The sequence below is a fragment of the Tympanuchus pallidicinctus genome, unplaced genomic scaffold, assembly GCF_026119805.1.
Source record: "Tympanuchus pallidicinctus isolate F22 unplaced genomic scaffold, pur_lepc_1.0 scaffold1, whole genome shotgun sequence".
Classification (NCBI taxonomy): domain Eukaryota; kingdom Metazoa; phylum Chordata; class Aves; order Galliformes; family Phasianidae; genus Tympanuchus; species Tympanuchus pallidicinctus.
This window is the reverse complement of record NW_026294618.1, coordinates 64,042,913-64,067,991: the sequence shown is the minus strand read 5'-3', so window position 1 is coordinate 64,067,991 and position 25,079 is coordinate 64,042,913. Positions and strand designations below refer to the sequence as shown.

General features: G+C 36.8%; 1 protein-coding gene across 4 annotated transcripts in view; it reads left to right on the top strand.

Annotated features, from left to right (window-relative positions):
* UTRN (utrophin) overlaps window positions 1–25,079 on the top strand; it is a 344,979-nt gene that overhangs the window by 83,997 nt on the left and 235,903 nt on the right. For all 4 annotated transcript variants that reach the window (XM_052698789.1, XM_052698799.1, XM_052698781.1 and 1 more), the window contains 14 exons: window positions 2,782–2,889; window positions 3,422–3,601; window positions 4,941–5,110; window positions 6,536–6,659; window positions 8,116–8,203; window positions 10,626–10,858; window positions 11,103–11,283; window positions 13,958–14,103; window positions 15,661–15,870; window positions 19,559–19,672; window positions 20,465–20,620; window positions 22,074–22,244; window positions 23,946–24,125; window positions 24,671–24,805. In XM_052698789.1, the coding sequence (XP_052554749.1) occupies window positions 2,782–2,889; window positions 3,422–3,601; window positions 4,941–5,110; window positions 6,536–6,659; window positions 8,116–8,203; window positions 10,626–10,858; window positions 11,103–11,283; window positions 13,958–14,103; window positions 15,661–15,870; window positions 19,559–19,672; window positions 20,465–20,620; window positions 22,074–22,244; window positions 23,946–24,125; window positions 24,671–24,805 (2,196 nt within the window). The remainder of the gene's footprint in view (window positions 1–2,781; window positions 2,890–3,421; window positions 3,602–4,940; window positions 5,111–6,535; window positions 6,660–8,115; window positions 8,204–10,625; window positions 10,859–11,102; window positions 11,284–13,957; window positions 14,104–15,660; window positions 15,871–19,558; window positions 19,673–20,464; window positions 20,621–22,073; window positions 22,245–23,945; window positions 24,126–24,670; window positions 24,806–25,079) is intronic.

Sequence of the window (25,079 nt, the reverse complement as noted above, 5' to 3'; positions counted from 1 at the left end):
AGGCAGGAAACTTCTGGAGTGAGTCAAGCAGACGGCCACAAAGATTATTAGGAGAAACCTGGAGTATCTCCTCTTATGAGGAAAGGCTGAGAAACATGGGACTGTTCAGCCTGGAGAAGAAAAGATAGAGGGGATATTACCAATGCTTGTAAATACCTAGTGGGTGTGAGTCAAGTGGATGGGACCAGGCTCTTTTTGAAGCTGCCTGGCAACAGGAGAGGGGGCAGCGGGCACAAACTGGTGCACAGGTCAGTATGGTCAAACATGCAGCTTGTGACAGGTTTGTTGAGTCTAGGCAAACAGTCACATTGTGAAGGAGATGGCATTGTGAGTTTTCTCTTGCTCTGATATTGTGCACTGTGGGTGGACCTTGAATACTACTAAAACATGAATGGTACCAAAATAGTAACTGCTGCATGTTTTCAGCTGTTAGTCAGATTTGCCTGCCTCTAGCTAGAGCTAGAGCTTGTTTTGTGAAAGAACTTAAAAATATTTGATGACTTTTCCTTTGAAGTTTTTACTTAAGTTGTTTTGTTTTCTTAAATAATGGCATTTATCACTGTAATCTATTGTTTAAACTCTGCAGTACACAGTGTGTTTAGATATTTAGAAGAAATCAAACTGTGCTGATACAGTTGCTGTTGTTGCTATCAGTTACAGCCTGGTTTCTTTGACAGATATTTTGTCTGCATTTTTTAGGTTGCGTATGTGACTCTCCCTGACTGCTCCCATATCTCCCTACAGTAATATTGCTAATCCAAAAATGCGACTCGTGATCCTTGCTGTTAATACAGATGCAAGGTTCAAATTCTGGCTTATCCAATGCCATGTTACTGTATATTTTTTACTTTAAAATACTGTCTTAGCATACGTGTATACATATATATAATTATGTGCCAGCATTTTCTGGTAACTCTTGAGCAAGGTAAACTGAACTGAGAAATAAGGATTCTCAAAAAAGCTTTTCTCTTTAGAGTGGTCAAGGTACTGACTACAACTGCTGTTTTGATGACTGTATGTGAACATTTTTCTGGCCTTTTCCACCTTTATTTGCTATACATGGAAAAATAACCATTTATTGACTGTTACAGAACTGTTGAGAGTGTCAGCTTCCATTGCACTTGCTTGGCTCTCAGATTTTTTTTTTTAATTTTTCAAAATTGCATGTAATTGTGTGGCTTTGAAAAAATGAAAAACCTTCTATTCTTGTTTGATGTAGAATGTCACATATCAGGTAATCAGGAAGTAGAAGTTAATTTCAGCTGGTTTAGGTTGGCCTGTATTTGCATTAATTTTTCAAGTCGATACAACACATTCATTACTGTCAGGTTTGACTTACAGATTTCTATTCAGTAAAGGACCAAAAAATTCAGTTTGAAACCGATTAAAACATCTTGATAACAGAGAAGTACCTAAAATGTTTAGTTAATATTATTTCTCCATTTCACTCAGCCATGTGGAGAGATGAACAGCGTTGATGCTTAAGCCTTTTTTTGGCTAACTAGAAATTTTTTTTGAAAACCACATTGCCAACTCAACACAATTCTTACCACTCAGGAAACAAATTCCTCAATCGGTGCCAGATATTTCTCAGCACTGTGATAATTATATTTCAGTTTTCTAAGGGGAGCTATCTTTGACTGCTGATTTAGCAGAAGTTAATTGTATACATTGAAGGGTTTCTAAGCTCCTCTGTTATGCATAAAAAAAGTTGGCTGGGATGGCATCTTGATTTTTCCAAAGAAGGAGTATTTGGTGTTCTCCCAGCCCTTATAGTGTTTCCACCACTATAACATTTGCTGTCTGTACATTTTGCACATTGTTTTACAGTGGCAATAAAAAAAACTTGCCTTCACCCCTTGGCCAAGAAGTTACTGTAGTCAGTTTTGGGCCAAAGCTAGCCTGAGAAGCTTCTGTCTGTTCTGAAGTGTTTTCAATGAAAAAAAACTGTCTGCCTTGCTCCATTATTTTATTTTATTTTTCTTCAACATAAAGGGGTAGCAGTGTGCAACTGAGCTTCACTGAGGAAAAAGCTACATATTGAAGTCTATGGTGATAGCTGTGCAGTAGTGACAAAATAATACAAAATGTATAAAATTCTTCCTGCCACTTGATGCTGGTTTACTGCAGGAGTTTCCGTGAGAGTACTGTGTGACTAGAGTGAGACTCTGGAGAGATTTCCTAGAAAAAAAGTTAAACACTCACTTTCTTGCTTTGCCACGAGCTAGTAATCTCCAGAGCAGAACTGCTCTACCTTTCAGGAGTTAATGAGGTAGTGTTTAAAGCTAGTTTGCAACTGGAAGTAGATACATTAAACACGGTGTTAACTAATAAATGTTAGAGTCTATGACTGTCTGGGTTAAAAAGACTCTGAATTAACAATGTAGCTTCTGTGCTTCTGTGAGAAAACTGTCTGTAATGGCTGGTTTTGAATCGCTGAGGAAGAAGGGTGGGGAATGAAAGCAAGCATACATGCAGTTTTGTTACATTTACTTCCAGTATTTATAAATCCTGCTTTATAATGGATATTTTGTCTATATGAATAACTTGGAAATACTGATTGTACTGATTTTTTTTCTCTGAAAAGTATTACTTAATTTTCCAGTCTGATATTTTTTGTCCCCATTCAATGTAGTATTTTGTTCAATGTGAACTGAAATTGTAGGAATTTTAGAACTGTGTTTGAAATACCTTAAAGAAGAAAGACCTTAAAGAAGAAATTGTCAATAGCTGTTTGACAAACTTGGCATGTTCTTGTGTTATTTTCCTTGTAATCTGCAGTGCTTATTGAAAGCTTGGTTAACTGAGAAAGAAGATGCCTTAAGTAAGGTCCAGACAAGCAACTTCAGAGACCAAATAGATCTGAGCGTGAATGTTCGAAAGCTAGCAGTGAGTATTTGTATTCTGATCTATCCTTTCAAATCTGAGTTTCAGTGAATGGCAAGTTATGAGTTTGACTCCAGTAGGAGCTGTGAATGCATTGTAGTCTGGAAACCAGACTTATGATCTCTCTTTGTCAGATAATTTCACTTGAATTTTAAAAATCTGCTTACAACTTTCTCCATAGTCGTTCTAGGTTGGTGTGACCTACCTTGGAACAGCTAACCTGTTTTTAGAATGTTTGACAGTCTTGTAGTCCACTAGACAGCTGTGTTTTCCAAGTTGTGATGTGTGTGGGTTTGTTTTTTAATGCATTGATACAGGTTATACTAAAAATAATCATTTGTAACTGTAACTCGAGAGCTGTAGCAGATTAATAGCTTTTTCAGGGATGTGCTTTCCTTGAGTGTATCCTTAATGTTTTGTTACACAAGAAACCTTTGCTACATCTGGCTTAGGTAGTACATTTGTTCATGGAATTAAAGACCAAGAGGTGGCAGAATTCCTACTGTTATGTTTTAATATTTTCTTTTAACCTCAGATTTTGAAAGAGGACATGGGTATGAAACGACAGACACTAGACCAGCTGAATGAGCTGGGTCAGGATGTGGCCCAAATACTTGGGAATAGCAGAGCATCCAATCAAATTGACCATGATCAAGAGGAACTGACTCAGAGGTGGGACAGTTTGGTTCAGAAGCTAGAAGATTACTCTAACCAGGTACTTATTTATGCTCTATTTTTTCTTTCTTTTTTTTTTTTTTTTTAATCTATTTAGGTGTGTATACTAACTATTCATTTGAGCAAAAAGTGTCAAGGCAAGTTCTTGGCACCTAGCTAGAGGTCAATGAATTCTCTTTCGCATGATTTTTATCTGTGGAAAAGATGTCTTTTTTTTTTTTTTTTTCCACTTTCAGAACAAGTTCTTTACATACCTAATACCATTACTCTGTTCTCAGAAAGATTAAGCTTTATTTTTTTCTGATGAGTAAAGCAGGCTTACTGTGTATTTTCAATCAATACAAATGCTTTAAAACATTTATAAGAGTTCTATGAGTGGACTAAATTTCATACTAATAGAAAACAAAGACAAAGCTCAGAACAAATAAATAAATGGGAGTTGTAGAGGCATTTCTTATCTGCGATGTCTTATCTGTTGAAATCAGAGCAGTTGTTTGTTTGATATGTAAGGTTGACAGCCAGGCTGGACTGCTAAGTGTTTATTTTAGTATTTTGAGTGCTTGCTAATATTTCATTTAGACAGAACTCCCACGGGCTTCTGTGAGAACTTTGACAGTTTTATATCTCATGTGCCTCTTTTTGGTGATACTGAAAGATGATTGTGGTGATGACTGCAGTGCTTCTTCGCAATCCATTTAGCATATATAGTAAATGAGTTGTGTGATCTATGACTAGGGTCCATTTCAGCCTTACTTTGTTATTGCTCAGTACAGTGCAGAGTGCTTAATCCCATGCTTGTCCATTCACTCCCCCCAAATACCAAGATATGCTTAGCTAAAACGTATATCAGTCTCACGGGAATTAGTCTGTTATAACATATGGAAGAATGTGGAAGGATTCTGCTGACTTCAGTGAGTTTTTACATTAGTTTTTAGGTCACCTACTCTGTGTGTCTGCTCTTTCTAAGTTTTGTGCTTGATTTTGTGAGGAATGTGTAGCAGATACAAAACTGTATGTTAATAAATACAAAGGACCTTGGTACTTTCTGTAAATGAACCAAACAGTTGTGGAAGAAAATATACAGGTAATGGATTGTGTTGATTTAAATTCAGTTTTGCTAGCATGAAATTCTTATTGAACTGAGAATTTTGGTGCATAACTCCCATCTGTAAAATGAGAATAATGGTCTTTTCCTTGGGAATGCTTTGGCATCTGTGATAACAATAATTCATGAGTACTTTTTGAAGGATAGGTGTGATCACTTGTAGGAGTGAAAGAAAGGGCTTTTATTACTGATGACTAAAAAGAACCAAACAAGCAAATTACAGTTTGCCTTAGAAAATGGTATTTAACTCATTTTGTTAAACCATTTTGTGTAGGTAACTCAAGCTGTAGGAAGTGTAGGGATGCCGCAGATTTCACAGAAGACTTCTGCGGAAACAATGTCATTGAAAGAAAAGGTGGTGGTAAGAGAATCCAGGCAGGAATCACCTCCACCACCACCTCCAAAGAAAAGGCAAATCCCAGGGGATAGTGAAGCAAAGAAAAAGTAAGTATATGTCACTGCCATTTTCCCTCGCCCATTAGATAATACATAAGCTTATTTCCCTTGATCTCGGGTTTTGAATCTCATTTTATGCAAATGAGGAATCTTTAAGCTTCAGTTGTGAATTTGGGTATGAAGAGTAGAGAGTTTTCAAAGAAACAGGAAGCCTGTAGCTTCCATTAATTTCAAAAGAAAGCAGAGATGGTGTTTTTTTCCTCTCCCTCTTCCTTTTTTTCTTTTCCCCTTTCCCCTTTCCCATTTTCTCTTTCTTTTTTCCCCTCAGAAAAGCTAGTCTTCATTTTTTTGCACTTCAACTCCTTTGCTGAAGGATAGAATTCATTTTATTTACTTTGTTTTGGAAAAACATCTTCACATCATTGTTTTTGATTTTTTAATCATTGGATTAAAAGTGTAGTGAAAGGACCAAGTGTTTTGATTTGCTGTGTATTTCTGGTCTCTATAAAATATACAAGAGAAACTTTAAAAAATAAACAAACAAAAAACAAACAACAAAACAACAAACACCTTAAAAACCTGTTCAATCTACCTGGAATTTAGTAACAGATAAGATATTGCAGTGATGTCTCCTTTCACAAGTGTGTCTGGAGAGACTGATTTTTTTGCTTATATTTTTAATAATGTGTTTCAGAGCTTTCATTAAATAGCATGTCTCAAACTAAAGGAATTTTTTTCTAGATAAATGAAGGTAAATGTTGCATACTCATCATTTAGTTATTTGTTTTTGTTTTAGAAAATAAATTTATTTGTGGTGCCACTCCTTTAAAATTTTGGCTCATTTTCTAGGGAGATGATAAGAGTGCTGCATCAAGAGCAAGCAGTTTAAACTGTATTAAGGACAGTACTGAGCTTTCCTCTGCTGTTTTTTCCTGATCCTGATTACAGGATCCTGATTTTTACCACAGAAATTTGAGTGGCTGACAATAAATTCTTCATCTCTTCTGAGATTGTTATTCCACATTAGGATTTATATCATGTTAAGTCATACAATTGTAGTAGATCTAGTGGTCTGTAGAGTCTTTTTTTTTTGTCCTTCTCTCAAGTTGTGTATGATATCGATTAATTTGGGAGTGTATTTTTGTGGTAATGGTGGTCATGACTGACTTAAGTTATAAGCTATGGTGCTTAGAATTTTTAGGCATGAGAAAGTTATGTAAATATGGGCAATTTCAGCTGTAGCCAAAAATCTTAAGTGATAAACTAATTTTCGATCAGCTAAGCATTCAGAAAAAAATTTCCATACTCATTACCATGAGCAACTAAGCTGCTAGCTTTTTCTTCAGACTGAATAGCACTGCAAACTCTTCAAAAACCTAGAATGTACTGAACTGTAAGACTTTGGATTTTAAGACAGTCAACAGAATGGGGAAAAAAAGGGCCAAACCAAAATTGTCCAACCTTTTGAACCAGGTTTGATGCTGAAAGTGCTGAGCTGTTGGACTGGATTTCAAAATCAAAAGCTGCCATTCAGGCCACAGACATCAAAGAGTACAAGAAGATGAGAGAGACTTCAAGTGTGAAAGAAAAGTTAAAGGTAAAATGAGGAGAGGGAGAGTTTTTGCAGTGAATAATATGTTTTGTTTCTTTAAGTTGGCTGTCAGCTTGAGGTGTGACCAGATCCATGTGCTTCATGGGGATTAAGTCCTTTTGTTAAATACTTCCAAGCTGGCCAGACATGAAAATCTGACCAACTAGACACAGCTGTTTGTTGATGTTGGGTCACACAATCTGAAGAAAATTTTAAGAGCATGTATAACTAATGCTTGCTTTAGAATTGAGATAAATCACATCTTCAAGATTAGTATCTATTTCTACAAATCATTTTATTTTGGCTTCATGCTTCATGGTTGGTGGTGGACTTCAAACACTCTCGGGTCCAGAGTGTTCTGTTATGTTTCCAAGGTTTGGACAATCATTGATTGGAACATTAATTTTAGAGAAAACAGTGATAGTTACAACTCGTGAACTGGTTTGCAAGATAAGATATGCAATTCTACAATAACTTGTGGGAACCATGGAATAATTCTTTTATCTGTTCTTTCTATTTCAGGAGTGTGTTCTTGCCTTTTTTGGTTCTAGAACATGCTCTGTTAATGAAGGTTTACTAGAGCTTTAGCAGGATCCAGGCTTTGAAACCAAAGACAATGTTTAAGATTATGTATAAGGAGACTTCTTCTCAGTGTGCCAGTGGAAAATGGTGCCAGTAGGAATGTTTGGAATGATAGTACTGTTGGAAATAAAAATCAAAGCAGTATTCCTCAATACTTTATATAGCTTTATAGAAACTTGTAGCCATTTATAAAATAGGCTCCAAGATGAACACCAGGTTCCTATGGACAACACTGTTTTTAAACAATTGGACACTAAGTGGATAGGACAATGTTTTATCTTCTCAACTATGCAAATGAGTGCATGCTGCTTTAAAATTTGCTATTGGAAATCTAAGCCAGAGAAATAATCTTGGACATTAATTTCAAAAGGATTTTATGTCTGAGAGAGGAGCTTATTCCTCTAAAAAAATCTGTGTCGTTTCATAGCATTTTCCTTGTTGTAGCTCTATCATGAAGGAGAGTGAAGCTCTAAAGCTCAGTGAAATGAGAGTACCAGTATGCTGTAGTGTTTGCTGGAATTTTAAGTAACAGGTTGCTGTTAGTTTCTGTCAGAAATCCCAGTAGGCAGTGTGAAGGTGAGGGAATATTTAAGTTTTTTATACTGGTTCACATCAAATAATTTTTTATCAGAAGTGTAATGTTATAGCTGGTGTCTCCAACCCTTTTAACAGCATTTTACTTTTGCTGTCATTGTACTCATCTTTTTTGTGTATTTAATACTTGGGATCCATCTTTTTATGAGCAAATAGAACCAGCATCCCTATTAGAAGGTGCTGGAATGCATTTTGGGCAGTAAAGGGAAAATCACATACTTCTAGATAAAAACACACGAACAACAAAACGCTCTCTGAAACTGTTCTTTTGGGCTTCAATTTGTAGGTGATAGAAAAAGAAAAGGTTGAAAAAAGCCAAAAGCTAGATGATCTGAAACGAAACGGACATATTCTTTTGGATCAAATGGGAAAAGGTAAAAGACTTGAATGTTTTTCTGTTTTTGTTTAATTTAATTGGGTGATTTACTGGGAAATAACACTGAAGTATGTATTGTTTCCAGTTAAGCATTGCAGCACATTCCTTCCCACTCCCTCCACTTTATTTCCTTCAGAGTCATTGGTCATTATTACTGTTAATGGTAACAAATCACCAATTGCTAGTAAAGCTTATAGACAAGTTTTATTATTATTATTTTAAATTTTTGAGGGTTGTTTTATTGACATAGGAGTAATTTCTTAATAATAGATTGTCATTTGCGTGCTTTTAGGGAGAAGAATTAGTTTTATTTTAAATCATGTGAAAAACTTAAGTGTAAGATTTTAAAATGTAACTATCTTGAAGTGGAAATCTTGAAACCATATTTCAGTTGGATGAATGTCTGTGTATATCTTTCTATTCATAGTTTTCTCTATTTGTGAAAAAACTGTCAGGATGTTTTGATAATACAGTCACAATTTATAGTTCAAAGTCAAGAGAGAAGCCTACATGCTTGAGAAAATGATTTGATTGTCAATTAAAACACTTATCCTTGGAAAAATTGTGGAAAGCTGAATGTTTAAAGCTTGCCAAAATCCTGTTTCATAATATGACTAAATTTCATCAGTGCAGTGTGACTTTCTCCACAAAAGAGCTATTCAGATCATCAAGATACGATTTTTTAGATCTGCTGTGCATTTGAATGTTGGTGAGCTTTCTGTAGCTGATAGTATTTAGGTTGGTGAAAGGATGCTATTGCTGTTTTGCATACTGATTTCTATTGGAGCTCCCAACTGCCACACTTTTTCCCAGCCAGTTCATTTGCTAGAATGTCTCAATCTGCTAAGCATCTTAAGTCCTCCTTCCTTGCTCGATACAGGTGAAGTTGTTTAACATGCTTGTCATTTCCTGAACACTGATGGCCTTGAAGCTACAGATTTGGTGCGGAGTTTGGATTATTAAAAACTTGTGGCTCTTCCTAGTTTTCAAACCTTGACAAAGATCTTCCCCTGCTCACGCTTCTCTTTTTCTAAACCCCTCCAACTGTGAGAGGTTGTGGCTAAGTAACCAGTATTTTTTGATAATACTAAAAAATGCATAGTTGAAAAATTGGCTTCTGTCAGTAAAAAAAGATGTAAAAACTGCTTCCTAATTTTTGCTGCCTTAAAGTTAGGAATCTGCAGAAAATAAGGCTTATGTAACCAATCCACATCCCCCAGCTTTGTTAGGTCTGCTAGTGTGTTTTATCCAACTTGGAATTACAGCCTTCTTTCCAAAACCAGGCCCAGCTGTACTTGTATACGGGCACATGTGTATGCATCCACTTTGGTCTGTACGGGCCTTGCCATAGTAGCAGTGACCAGTCGTTGCATACTCTTGTTACAGGACTGGTTGCAGCTGCTGTGCTTTCAGTTTGTAGATGTGCCAGGCATATGGACAGTGTGTGAAACACAGTGGGAGGATGTATGGAGCAGAGCCTACAAGAGCAGAATGCCCTTGTAGAAGCTGGCTGGCTTCCCCAGAATGAAATGCTGGGCTGTATTTATGCTGAAACAGTACAGAAACAGTACAGACCCCTCTATATGTATCTCCTTGCTCTACTGTCCAAATGACAGAACTGATAAGTTCAAATGAACCAAATATGCCTAATGTAAAGAAGTGTACCTTGATACAAAACCAACATCAAAAACATGCAGTGGCAAGAACGTATTGTGGAACACATTGGACTGAAGTTTCTTCAGCAAAATTGCCAGATGCTTCTGGCGCTTGAGGAAATAAAAGAATGTGGAATGCATGTGGATGGGAAGTCTTTTTGCTTATGGTGCTGTGTCCTCAAGTAACATTGATTTACCAGAAAGATGGTGTAGCACATGCTTCATGAGTCACTGAGTGGGAAATAACTTTATCAGATTGCTTTTGTAGCTGTTCTTATTACCTAGTTATTAATCATGTCGTGTGCACTGTCACGTTGTCAACTGCAGTTCCTACTGTCTCCCAGGCAGGCTGATGGATTTCCATTTACCTTTTCAATGAATTTATTGCTACTTTCCAACTTGTGGCTTCCCTTTACCTTTGTGGAGGAAAAATAAAGTTATTTAAATTGATGAATCAACATGTAGACAAATTAGAATTGTGAAGAGAATTGTGACAGTTTCAGAGTCAATATGTTACTAAAAACTGAAAACCTGAGAAGAAGAAAAGTGGAGTATTTTACTTACATGTAATCTGACTTCTATTGTGGAAATAAAAAATTAAAACACTACTAGTAATACATTTTAAAGATTGTTGACTTGTAGGTGAAGCCTTTAGCATGTTAATCCAGAAGTGCGCCTACCTGTATTTGAAGAGATGAATGGTTAAAACCTTGTTAATCAAAATTAGTTGCAGTTAATCAACAGTAATTTATGTAATCTGTTTAGAGGGACTTCCTGCAGTTGATTTAAAAAACCTGATGGAGAAAATATTGTCAGGATGGAAAGAAGTGGTTCAACTTCTAGAAGAATTGTCCAGAAAGATAAAGTACCAGGAAGATATAAACGCATACTTTAAAGAAATGAATGAGCTTGAAAAGGTTATAGCTGAAAAGGAGAGCTGGCTTAAAAATGATTCTTCAGCATCCCAGTCCTCAGCAGTCCTGAAGGATTTGTGTCAGGTAAGTGTGGCAAAACTTGTTGCTTTTGATTGAAAGCTGGTCAGGAGCACAGAATACCCCAGAGGAATTTAGTGTCCTCCATAATGTAACTCACATTTTCTGAGAGGCTCCAGGGCACTGAATGTGACTGGAAGATTTTGGAACCTGTGTCATTGTTGCCCAAGTAATAAGGATAACATTTTACATTAGCTTACATCTTTGTCTTAACAGGGCGCAATTTGATTCTGTTTTTAATCTCTTACAGAGGGAGTTAACTTATCTTGTAAGCTTGAGTCCACGATTGGAACATCTGAAAGCTACCTGCAAGGTGCTCACATCTCAGCCTGTGCCTCCAAACTTCATTCAGGAGAGCTTGAATGGTTTTCTTGATCGCTTCAAGTTGACTTGCCAGAAACTAGACGAACGTCACCAGCAGCTGAAGAAAGGTAAATATTCTTTTATAAGGTCCTCTTAATTCTCATGTTCTGATTTTTTTTTTCCTTCTTTTCTTCTTTCTTTTCTCATGAGTAAAACCTTTTGGATGGCAGGATAAACAGTGTGCTCTTGGAGCCTTTGTGCTGCAGAGACGCTGCTTAAGAGAATTTGGAATTAAAGCAGTTACTGTGAAAATATTGTCCAGAGATTATAATTGTTCATGTAAGACAGTAACTTCCTTGATTTTTTTTTTTTTTTTAAATCTTTTCTCTTTCAACCACTTTATGTGATTGTCTTTAAGGAGTATTTGGATCATAGTTTCCATCAATTATGATGAATTGTCAGAGACTTAGTATAAGATTTTCAATTATAACTAGGAATAAAATTATGAAGAGAGAATGTGAAAAAATAGTGTGAGGAAATTAGAGCAAAGGAATACTTGTAAGTGATGTTCAGAGAACGAATAATTCAAACACAATATTTACATTTTTGTCAAAGGCTTTTGTTCCCAATTTCAAACTGGGATTCCCCTGTAACAAAATCTGAAGTTAAATGTGCATTTTATATCTATATCATTTTACATTGACATACTAATGCAGTCTTGTTTTGATACTCATAGATTATATTGTTACACGCGTATACACGTTTTTCTGTGAATGGATAAAACTATGTTTAATAGATTAGCAAATCCATACTTGAAGTGAATGATTTAGTTTGAAAAGTTGTTTGGATCTGTCACTAACAGAAACAAATAATACTAGAAATTAAAAATGAAAGATTAAGGGAAACTTTTAAAAACTAAATGTGAGAATGGAGTTCATTCTTTTTTTACGGCCTCATTGAGTCATACACAATAGCTTTTGTAACACTGATATTTCAAATTATTTGGAATTTGGCTTACTTTTCAGGCATGTTCTACTTGGGCTTTTGTTACATTAAAAAATTTATTATGAGCGTTAAAACCAGCATGCTGACTTCATTGTACAAAATGGATCTCCCTGTTGGTATTCTACAGCTGAATATGAAGAACACAGGCATATAATCAGGTTTTTTTTTTTTTTTTCATTTTGTTTTTGAGAAATTGGAGGAAGTGTTTTGTTAACAGCCCCAGGTGGAAGAGCATCTACTTTGTGTGCAGTAAAAATAAACTCAAGTACTAAATTATTTGGCCATTTATACAGTGAGTTGCACAAGGCCTGAACACTTCAGTCATGTCAGTGCAGAAAACTGTATGAATAATGTATATCTACCATGCTCAAATTACAGTGTATACTGTGTAAGTTAATTCTTACTGTGAAGAGTAATTATTTTCATTGTTATTATGAATTGGTTCATATAAGAATACCAGTAAAATGGTTATGTTGTGGGACTATAATACTCTTTTTCATGCCACATGTCATTTGAGGGAACATTACTGTATTTGAGCCAATTATTACTCAGTAAAAAAATGTATTTTGGCTTGTTACATTTACATTTGTAAGTATATTATTTGTTTTTTTCCTAATGGTTGATTTTCTCTGGATTGCCCATAGTTAAAGAGCAGAGGGAAATGCCAGTTCAGGGTTTTTGTTAACAAAATAGCTTGAACTGCTGCAAGTTTAAAGAATTTCCCAGGCCATGTAATGGAGAGGAGCAGCTGGTGTAGAAACCAAGCGTTTGTGAACTTGGCAGGCTTTCTTACTGACCCAAGGCCTACTTTTTTCATGGTTGTTAAGGGTCTGAGAAGTCCCTGATTGAGTGGTGCTCAGTACCATCAATACTGACATTTTTGAAATTATGACTTGCTTTTTTTTTATGAATCAGAGGCTATTTTTACTATTTTTTCTCCTTTAAGATTTGGTGTATTTGAGTTCTCCTGTTTGCTTTATAGCAAGCTCTTCTTGTCTTCCCTGTAAAATGGTACTATCTTTTTAGGAACAGCAAGTTAGATAATTGTGTTTCTCTCTGTGCATGTTGACTCATTCCTTAGTTATAAATGGCATAAAAGTTCTGATGGCAAGCTGTTGAAAAGCTACCTGGTGAGTCAGAGCAAGTTCTAGATTAATTTTCACTCATGGTGAAGTAATGAAATTGCTTAGGAATTCAAGGCTGGAGGATGTGCATAGCAGAGTACTGTTTTTACAGCTAAAGTACTGTTTTGCTGTAGTTTTTGAAAGCTTCAGTTTTCATTCTGAAACTCCTGAATTACGTGCAGCCTCCTGTGTGGAATTCCACAGAGGACAGACTTGGTCAAAATCAGAGGTGCAAAGAAGGACCTCAAGCAGATGTTCTGTCCAAACTTAAATTCCCTTTTCAGTGTTCCCAAAGAAGGCCTCTATTCCAGCGTAATGCCGAAAGTTGACAGGGTTTTTTTTTTATATTTGTGTGTAGGAATACGTGTTTAAATTCAGGGGATTTAAATGTGCAAAAGCCCAAGTATTACTGATTTTTCCCTCTCTCCAAGTAATTCAGGTGCTTAATTACATAAAATGGAATTGAGATTTATCTAAGAATATACGTATTTTTTAGAAAGGAAAAGAATGCTGCCATTTGTGGACTTTTAGTTCTTGGAGTGTCTCATCAGGATTCAGTATCTTTCATGATTTTTTTTTTTAAAGAATATGCTAATTCACATCTCTTATAGTTTGGTTCTTGTGTTTATGTTCTTTTCTTGTATTTGTATTAATTAATCTCTAACAATAACAGAGACAGAAAGCCTGCCTAGCCAGGACTTCTTAGGCTCTCTGCAGAGACTGAAGGACGTGCTCAGCGAGGTGGAGTGCAAGCAGCAGGCAATTGCAAGTGGGCTGAGTGACCCTAGTAAGGTTGAAAAAGCCTTGCAGCAGACGAAGGTAATTATTACCTTTTTTGCTTACTTTGTGCCAACGAGCCCCAAAGAGGGTGTCAGGGCCAGGAGTGTCCTCCTTCATAGGAGCTTTATTAGTGGAGTTGGGAGTTGATGTGGCTGATTCAAGGCTGCCTGCTTTGTGGCTCCTGCAAGTGCTGTAGCCTAGCTAGACGTGGGATGCCTTCCTGGTGATCACCTGGATAGCAACTTCATCCAGTTTCATCCTACCAGGGCGTTTTAAGAGGGTGATTGTACTCCAGTGGCCTCCAGATTGCCTTTCAAAGAGAAAGTGTTTGTGAACAATAAGGGTAATTGATATACAAATTCAGTGCAGTAGAAGTGGAGTTTTTGTTTCCTATTATGAACATACAAACTATCTGAAAACCTGTGGATGACAATTACTTTATAAATACAAGGGCTGTAGTTAGGAAAGGAGTCATGTACTGCTTCTTTTTTTAAAACACACACAAAAAAACATCAAAACAAACTCAAATACTTCACACCTCCCCCTGCCACCTGAGTCCTTTTGTAGAATAATGCTGAATTCAAAAATGCATTTTCTTTTTCCTGTATGGCGCAAAAAATAAATAAATAAATAAAAAAGAGGGCTGCAGTTACTGGGTATGGGGGGAAGGCTGTTTCTGTCTATCCTCTGTTTGGCAGAGGGTAATCTCTTTTTTTTTTTTTTTTTTTTTTTTTTTTTTGAGAACCCAAGAAACAAATGAGTGATGTTTCTTCTGAATTGGTTAAGGCTGGCAGAGATTTTTAGTTCCATACACTGGCTGAATTGCAATGACTTTTGGCCTCTGGAGATTTGTCATTTTTTATTTGTTTCCAGATCCCTCCTTCCTGTTGTCTTCAGAGACTAATTAACCTGAGAAGACACAGTATGTCAGTGTGGGATCTTTAGGGGTTGTTACAGGAGATCAGGACAAAATGTGGATAAGGCACTGCCTGTGGGCCTGGGATTGAGCAGCTCCCTCTTCTTCACCATGACAGGCACTGATGAATTTTTCAGGCATAGACTTGAGCAGGGAGTTGACTCAGTCTGTGTCTCTGTGGCTTGTTGCACAGAAAACTTGTTTTCGGAAGCATACATCCCTGTTCCCAATCTTATCACTGCATCACTAGCTATCCTTTTAGAGGAAAAGGTACATTTTATGTTGTTTCTTTCTTGTGAAGAAAAGTAAGAATGAAAGCATAAGCACACCAAAAAAGAGATTCTTCCTCAGCACAATGCATTAAAATGTGTGTGCATGCATCCCACCTATCTGTATTAAATATATATACTGTAAAGTTAAATTAATGGTAATGATTTCATTTCTCAATTCCGAGATTCCCTTAAAATTTAAGTATAATTGCAAAGATGCTCAGTTTAACAGAGCAGTAGCATTTTTTTTATGTCTCACATTATATGGTAAACTATCATTCTTTCTTAATGTTAGTGAAATGGTTATTTCAGCTTATGTGACTGCTTTGATGTATTTGTGTTTGTATGCGAATGTGTTATACCTGATACTGCAAGCGAATGTGTATATTTTTTCCCTCCTTCTCCTTGTAGACTGTTTGTGAGACACTGGAAGCCCAGAAGCCCAGGGTAGATAAACTTGCTGAAGAAACAAAGGCTTTGGAGAAACAGTCTTCTGATAGGACAAAGGTCTACACGCAACAGTTCAGGCACGTGCAAGGACACTGGGACAAGTTAAGGCTAAAGACTTCCAAAGATGTTAAACTACTGGAAGAAGTTACATCCAAGTTGAGATTATTTGAGGTAAATTGAAAGGATTTTTTTGATACATGACTCAATTGTTATAGACGCCTTCCTTTCTTATACTCTTGCATTCGGATGATACTGAATGAGAAGTGAAATGGTTGTGGACCATGCCTGAAAGCATGTAATGTACTTGTAGAAGAGTTATGTGTGGCTTTTAAAATGTCCAGTATATTATTTTATCTTCTAAGATAGCACTATTTTGCACTTAAAATTAGCATTCATCTTCTGCCAGTACCAGAATCAAAGATTCCACCAGAATGAGGAGTATGTTAGCTGTGTTGCTGAAGGCCTGATCCCACCACAGGCTGAGTGCCCTCTGTTGTGGTTGGTGTCAGATGCCCGACACTTTATTAGGTTGACATTTAAAACTGAAATTACATACCTGCTACAGGAAACCTGTTCCTTCAAGTTTGATTTCTGTCAACAGTTAACTAGTACAGTCTGTTAAAAAGCAAGTGAAGAAAATGTTTATGTACAGTGAGTTTTCCAGTTCCAACAGGGCAGGAGCTTTAATGAGTGCCCAATTACAGATGTATGCATGTGTACTGAAATCTGCATCTGCATTAATGTGGTCAGGTAATTGACTTGGATGATGTTGCACAGAGTTGGACAATCTGTTGGTGATTATGGCTGGAAAGAGCAAAAACCTCAAAGCCTTTTTTAAACCACAAATCTGGAAAAAAAACCGTCACAGTAAGAGTAACGTCTTCTAACTAAAATTAAAAGCAGAATGCAAACTCACACTCGTGAAAAACTATACACAGAAAGAATGCTGGAGGGAGAAGCTTGCCCTTGCTCATTAAGTGTTATTCACTAATAATTTTGTTGAGGACTTAAGGTGCCTTTCATTTTACTACTAAGCTCCTAGAAGGGAAGCAGGGAAGAAGAGCATATCAGTCCAGTCTAGCCTAGTGAGATTATAAATGAAAACCATGAACCAACCTATGCATGGTAGGTGGAGTTGCAGCTTTTCAGTGAGTTTTTCTTCTTTGTGGAATTTTTGTGTTATTGTTAGGCTGTGTTACACGAAGCATTGAAATAAAAGCCTCTTTTTTAAACGTCTTCAAGGATATAAGTATTTTCACACATACTTCTAAAACAACTTCTGCTTTTAATATGTTTTCTTTAGAATCTATCCTTCTGTAGCTATCTGCAACAGCCTCAGGCTGAGGAGGAGCCATTGGTCAGTGGGATCTGCCTTGTGATCTGCCAAAGTGGTTTGGCTTGTACTGGCTCCTAAAAGAAATGAACTTTAACAGGCTTAGCCAGGTCCTTGTTTAATTATGAGCAAGCTCCTTCTCCTTAATTTTTCTCTTGACTCTGAGATACACATTTAGGTCAATGCCTTGTTCTCTTCTCTTTCTTTCTAATGCTTATTTGCTGTTTAGGGTGATGGAATAAATATTCTGCATGTGAGCATTTCTCAATCTTATTTGTGCAACAGCTTCTTATCAGTCATACTCATCAAATTATTTTACCTTTCCGGTTGTCTTGATTTTTCTGTACCTGCACTGAGCTAGACCTACTTACTTAAAAGTGTATGTTTTCTTCCTTGTGGAGCAGATACTGAATGAGTCAGTACTGGAGATGTGGTACCAGAGACACAAAAATAGCTTGATTGATAATGACTGGGTACTTGTTAAAAGAGAAAATGAAGTGTCTGACTATAAAAGTGGAAAAAATAAATGGGAGAGGGGGGAAAAATGGAATAAGTGGGTGGCAAGTCATGGAGACCGTATGGTTACTTACAACTGTGCGCAAGTGTTTGGTTGTATTTAATATTTACTTTTTTCATAATTCGCTTCTAAAATTGAGAGGGTCTGCAACAGCATTTCCTCACATTTATGTTTTTGAAAACAAAATGTAAGTAGACAAATGAACATGGCTTAAAATGCCCTCATTAGTCAGATGAACAAGGCAGTGGCAGATCCGTCTGTAGGACCTGCTTCTCAGATGTCATTTCTGCAGTTTCTATTGTGATGGAGGCTCCCCCAGGCTGACAGTGTGTGCACTGGTGACATGACCTGTTTCTGCACTGTGCTGGTTTTGCTGTGATATTGTCTGTAACAGTCATGTGAAGGGAAAAGTAGACAGTAAATTGGAATAAATTTTAGAAGTAGATCCATTGTGTTAATTCACTTCTAACGCCTGGGAACTCTGACACATTCATGGCCTACGCTGAGCATTTGATAATTATTTACCTGTGCAGTGCAGGAGCGTTTTCTTCATTGAACTTCTGTATATTTGACTTCTGATTCAGCAAGTTATTTAAATGTGTCTAACTTTGTGAGTAATCCCATTTAATTCATTTTAGCTACTTATTATCTTTAGCTAGCTGTGCATATCTTTCTGTAAGCAAGCTAAATTAAGTGTAAGCTAAAATGCCTTGTTGGATAGCAACTTCTTATAATTATGTGTGTGTATATATAGGTATAGATATTTTTAGACTGTGGTTCACTGTTAGATCCTCCTGGGGTCTGATTTGGAAAATGTTCAGGCTCATGAACCGAACAAAATTCCTCCAAAAAAGAATAGGTTTGTGGAAAGTATTGTGACTTTGAGCTGTAATGGTATCATTGTCCTAGATATAAATGTAATCTTAGTCTATGTGTTCTCGTTAGTTCTGAGTTGTTTTTTTTTAAGCACTTTATAATGTATGGATCTTGAAAGACAAGTGTGCGTTTTCTTCCTTGGTGATGTCTAAAATAAAAGATAATGCTGATGAATTTTGACTTGGCTTCTCCAGTAAGAATGCTCCGTTGTGACAAAGGAGTCAAAATAGAAAGATACCACCTGCTAAAAAAAAACCCAGAACTTCTGATTAAAAAAAGTTCAACTATATTAGTAAAAACGGCAATCATGTAACATAGTTGAATCAGGAGAAAAAAAATCTTTTCTCCGAGTTTGTAGTGGTTTTGTTTGTAAGGGTGATAGTGAACATTCACAACTGTGTGGGAAGGTGATGGCAACCCTTCTGTCCCACTTTACCCAGAATATAAGGCAGCTGCTAAATTTTAGGTCGGGTGACTGCAATTCTGTATTTATAAATTTATTTCTGTGTTTTGCTTTATGGAGTACGTACTGTAGCTACCACTGGCTTCAGCAGCTGGAATTTTTTAGTGCTTAATCTAATCCTGTACGGTATTGGCTTTTTATGCCTGTGTTTCTCTTCGAGGCTTTCCCTGCATAGCTTCTACCTTTCAAGTATGTTTACTGTTACACTTTCCTCATCTAATCACACAGATACCTATAGGGGGCCCTACTTCATTATTGGAGTGCAGCAGATCCTTCAAAAGAGAGTGGTGAAAATGGCTGCACATAGTTTATAGTGTGAAGAAAAGACAATTTCCATTTTTCCAGCAAGTCCTTCATGTGAAGGGCAGCCACGTACTTTTTGAAGCTGTGCTTGTCTTCTTAGTTTATCCAGCATTTCTGTGTGATAGCCAGGATGAGTACAATGCCAGTTAACCCATGAGTGCAAGAGTATCGCTATCAGGAATTTAGTTTTCACATAAAGTTAAGAATAGAGAAATTGAAGGAAGAAAATAATAGAAGTGGTGTCATGCAAAATCTGGGGAATGCTTGCACGTTCTGGAACATTCTTTTAGCACTGATTAAAGTGGTTGAAATGCAACTGCCATACACTCACAGCATTATCAACTCTTTGCTACTATGTTTGATTTAGACTAATTCAAAAGTTGTTCTGAAGTGGATGGATGGCGTGAAAGGCTTCTTACTGACAGAAAAGGCTGCTCAAGGAGATACTGAAGGACTTCAAAGACAGCTTGACCAATGCACAGTGAGTTTTGTTTTCCTAAGGAATCTTCTGAAATCATACATTTACCATCTCTTCTTTTTTACTTTGCCACTGTTATTGCCTGTGGTATATTATGTAAAGTCTGACAGAATTGTCTTATGCATTTCAGAACCAAGTTTTATGTGCTTTCTTGTGTGTATAGCCATAACACTTCGTACATTTCAGAGTTCTTCACTATGTTTAAAAATACTTATCCACAATTTACATGAACTCTTCTGTAAAAGTGTTTAATTTTTTTCTCAGTTTTATGACAAACAGTTTGAATCTATTGGTGAAAACTTCTTTCTGCATAAAACTTTCAAGGATATTAAAAATAATAAGCAAATATGTATGATTAAACTTGTATGGTTTAGGAGTTCAATGTGCCTTACAATTAAGATTCCTTCCAATCTGGTGCCACATAAGGATCAAAGTTAGGTAGAATGTCAACTGACAGTAACTGATTACAGTGTAACCTCAAACGTTTGTTTCTGGAGGAAGAATATGCATCTGAGGTATACTGGAAACATCAGGGTATTTGAAATACATCATCTTGAAAATTGACTTGTTCTAGTGTTGACATCTGATGTGCAAGAATGTTTGCACTGTATGGCAAGATGTGTTTTTAGTTGCACAGCTCTGATGTTTTAGGCCACTGCAGGATTGTTCTAAACAGTCTGGTGCAGAAAACATTGCTCACTTTTTTTTCTTCAGTAAAGTTTCTCTGAAATAATTTAAAATTACAAAATCATGGGTACTCTATATATTTATTTTTTATTTTCTATGTGTGTTTAGATTTTTGTTAATGAAATGGAGAAGATTGAGCCTTCACTGAAAGAGATGAAAGAACTGGAGTCAGCTTTAAGAAGTCAGTCTATTGCAGGCATAAATACTTGGGCAAAATCTAAGCTAGTAGACTGCCAGACGCAATGGGAGAAACTGAGCAAGCAGGTCAGTTCTTCATATGTTGCTAGCGCTTGCTTGTTACTGCATCTGTTCATTTCCATGACACTGGGAGTGTGGTGAAGAGGTGAAGGAGTGAAACAGTTTCTTAGAGTTATAGAATGAATAGCTTGGCTTGAAGAGAAACCCAAGGATCATCACGTTTGAATTCGCCTGCCACAGGCAAGGTTGTCAGCTGCTAGATCAAGTACTTCATGGGATTGCCTAGGGCCCCACCCAACCTGGTCTTAAATACTTCCAGGAATGGGGCATCCACAGCCTCTCTGGACAGCCTGTTCCAGCATCTCACTATTCTCTCAGAGAAAACTTCCCTCTGACATATCATCTAAATCTCCCTTCCTGTAGTTTAAAACCATTTCCCCTTGTCCTATCACTATCTACCCATGTAAAAAGCTGATTTCCCTCACATTTATAAATGACCTTTAAATATTGGAAGGCCGCAATGAGGTCTCCCCACAGCCTTCGCTTTTCCAGGCAGAACAAGCTGAATTCGTTCAGCCTGCCTTCCCAGGAGAGGTGTTCCAGCTCGTGGATCATCTTCATTGCCCTTCTCTGGACTCTTGACAATATATCTTTGACTCTTCAACAAATATGCTCTACTTGTTCTGCTATCAAAATGGCTAAAATTCAACCTGGCACAGTAAATCCTTCACAAGTGCAAATATGTTAGGGAATCCCTATGCAACAGGAGTTTTGTTTAAATATGTACATTTCTAGGTATTTGAAGAGTTCACTGTGTTGCTTTCAGTTCAATTATTTGTATATAAAAATGAAATATTTACTTTGCTTCATACTGCTTTTTCTTTTCTCAGGAAAAAAAAAAATCTGGCCACCTAATCTTGCCCCTGAAATTTGAAGTACTATTCTGACTCTGAGTAATTTCAGCCTCCTTCCAGGCGGCTTTGAAAATAAATGGCTATAGACAGACTGCCACTTCAGTCTGGAGTATGTGGATGTTTCTTTTGGATGGAAGCTTTCTGTAGAAACATTTATACATTCATCACAGTGCCTGACAAAGAAAACCTTGCTGTTGATGGACGTTGAACCTTTATCCAGACTGGCTGGGTTGTAGAAGAGTGTGAGGCCTGATGGTGTTAAAGTGTTCTGTATAAGGCTGTACCTAACTATATGATATCTGTGATCAGAAGAGTGTTTTCTTCACCCTTTGTCATTCCCCCCTCTCCACATCTGACAGTTGAATTGCCACCAGTTTACACAAAGGGACAAAATCTATATCCTCTCTCCTTTCCTTACTTCTAGGTTTTGTTGATCTGCTAAAAGTGACATGGATGGAGGGGGGAAACAGCTAATTTTAATTTTGCTAATTATGGCTTAAAAATACTTTGGTAGAAAATGTTTTAACAGAAACCTGTGGTTTTTCACGTGCACGAGGACATTTATGTACCAAAACTTCTGTTTCTTTCTTCACCTTGAATTCTAGATCATTAGTCAGAAAAATCGCCTGTCTGAAAGTCAGGAAAAAGCTGTAAATCTGAAGAAGGATTTGGCAGAGATGCAAGAATGGATGACCCAAGCTGAGGAAGAATATTTGGAGAAGGATTTTGAATACAAGTCCCCTGAAGAGTTAGAGAATGCTGTGGAGGAAATGAAGGTCAGGCACATCAGGTCATTGTAGAGACCTGTTTAAAGGGAAACAAAACTTAATGGTTTCTAAGGGCTGATCTTTTGTGGAATTATTATCTGTATGTAAAGGAACTCAGGTCATGACAAGATTAGTGCTATTTTTCACCTTTGCTTCATGGAAATTCTTGTTTTAAAGCACAAACTATAAAAGCAGATGTTGTATTTGGCTAAGAGGCACAGGGATTTTATAATGAGTAGTAGCACACAGCCTTCTAAGCCAGGAAGGCTTGCAATGCATTAAATCCTGAGAATATGTTACCTTATTAGAGGAGAATAAACTAGAGGAAGACAATGCGATATTCTGTCTGTCTAAATTAGCAGTTGTAAAACCACGTAATTCTGCTTCCAGCTATTGGACTTCAATTTCCCATCTCATGCTATAGTAGCTCCGCATTTAGTAAAACAGTTCTAAACAGCTTTGTAAGAAAGGGCATCTTGTGTTCCTCATCTGTTGCAAATAGTGGTGCCGATACCTCTAATTTTGGAACTATTGACAAAAAAAAGAAGGATTTATTTTTGCCTCAGTATAAATTATCAGCTGAATAGGTAATTCTCTTGGATTGCATGTACAGTGCAAACAGTAATCCTCTCTGTTTTTTAACAATTCAGTGGGAGTTCAGGTGTGTCTTGACAAATATTTTGAATTATTCACTACGTGGTTACTCTGAGTAGAAAATAAAGGTTTTTTTCTGCTCTTTACAAGTGTTTTGACAAATCTATTTGAAGATCCAAACCGTTATTTTTGAAGGGGTTTTCTAAAGCAGTTTTTAACAAGTGTTATTAATATATTTGTGTCCTTTGAAGCCACTAGAGATTTCAAAGTCTGACAGCCTGCTGAAAACATGCCAGGAAAAAAAAAAAACAACACTTTTCTTAATTGGGAAATCTGAGAGATTTAGCACAGTAACTTCCATCAGTTCCAGATTATATTCTGTGCTTTTTAATCTGGCAGATGTGTCAGTGAGCCTGTGAACTTTAACAATTGTGTATGCTCTTACATTTGTATCAAAAAAGAGCGTTATGCTGGGACTGCCTCTAGTACTGGGGAAGAGCACTCTGTGTATTTGACCCAGGAGCATTTTTTACATGACATTTTGAAAAACTCTTTAGCTTGCCTAATTCTGCTTTTATTTGAATGGAGCTCCTACTAATTGGAGGAAGTAAATTTTAAAAGCTGTGAGGTAGCTTGAGATAGTCATAAAGCAGAATGTTACAGATCTCTATCCTTTGCCCTTTTGTTAACTGAAATTTCTTTTTTAATTGCCTTACATTTAGAACAATATGTCCAACAATAATGCTGTCATGTACTAAATTCTACCATAAACTACAGCGCCTTGTATATCAGAGGTACTTCAACTTTGTAAAACTGTTCTTGTAACCTGAAAAGAAAGAGCTAAGGAAAATTTCTATTTCTGAATCCTTCTAGTTGTTTCCAGGCTGTCCAGTCAAAGTTTGTCTCTTACCTTTCAGCTATCCTGCTTCTTAAGTTCTGATTAGGGCAGAATTCAACAGCCAATAGCATGATCTTTCTAGCCATGTTTTGTTGTGCTCAGACTTGAGAATATTCTGGCAAGTATGCTTATGATGTTAAACTGCTGATGGTTGTTTTGAGTGGTTAACAGCTGGATGCATGGCAATTGAATAGTATAATGTGTTCTTTTTTGGGCAGAGAGCAAAAGAGGATGTGCTACAGAAAGAGGTGCGAGTGAAAATTCTCAAGGACAACATCAAGATGTTGGCCACTAAAGTGCCATCTGGAGGTCAGGAGCTGGCAACTGAGCTGAATGTTGTGTTGGAGAACTACCAGCTACTGTGTAATCGGATCCGGGGGAAATGCCACACTTTAGAGGTAAGACTAGCAGATCTCAAATAAATCTCAGGTAGGTGACATGAAGAATGGAAAAGGATGCTAAAAATGTCTGTGCCACAAAATCCAGAAACTTTGACAATGCATTTTGCAGTGGTGCTTTTCCAAGATTTTTTCTCTTGAGATGAGGTCTTTGGAATGCATGAGAAACATTATCATTGAGTTAGCTGTCCATGTTTCTTCAGAAAAACAGAAACTTCTCAATAATTAGAACAAGTTGATCTAGGTTTGTGTATGTCCTACATTTCAGGAGGAGTGGGTGAATTTTTGTTACGTTCTTAAACTGTTGGAAGTGTCTGGATGTCTGATATTTTTAGCATGAGTTTAGAGACCTTTGTATGTGTTTTGCATATTGCTTTTTGTCATGCTTCTGTAGTAGCAAGTTTTTCTATCTAAAATTTGTTATAGAATGCCCAACTTTTGAATGTGTTCTACTTGACTAATGTGGAGGGATATCTGTGAAATGTAATTTCTTCAAGCCTATGCGTGACCTTCTAGGCTAATTTCAATTTTTCTGTTGCTTTTAGGAGGTGTGGTCCTGTTGGATTGAGCTGCTTCAATATCTTGATTTAGAAACAGCTTGGCTAAACACTCTAGAAGAAAGAGTGCAAATGACGGAAAGTCTGGCTGATAAGTTGGATGTTGTCAATGATGCTCTTGAGGTATTGTTGTCATTCTGTTGTACTGCTGACTTTTCAGATAGACACATTTGAAAGAACAAGAATTCTGCTCTTTAGAAGGATACTGAACAGTATGTTGAGTATTCTGATTCTTTCTGTTAATGTAGTACTCTGAATTTGGAATGTATGTTGTTAGACCAACACTCTCCACCCCTCCAAAAAATATATATTTTCTTGTTTCTAACAATTGTGCCAATCTTGACACCATGCAGAGTTGAAACTTCATGCTCTCTTATCCTCTGTAAATTAATTCCTT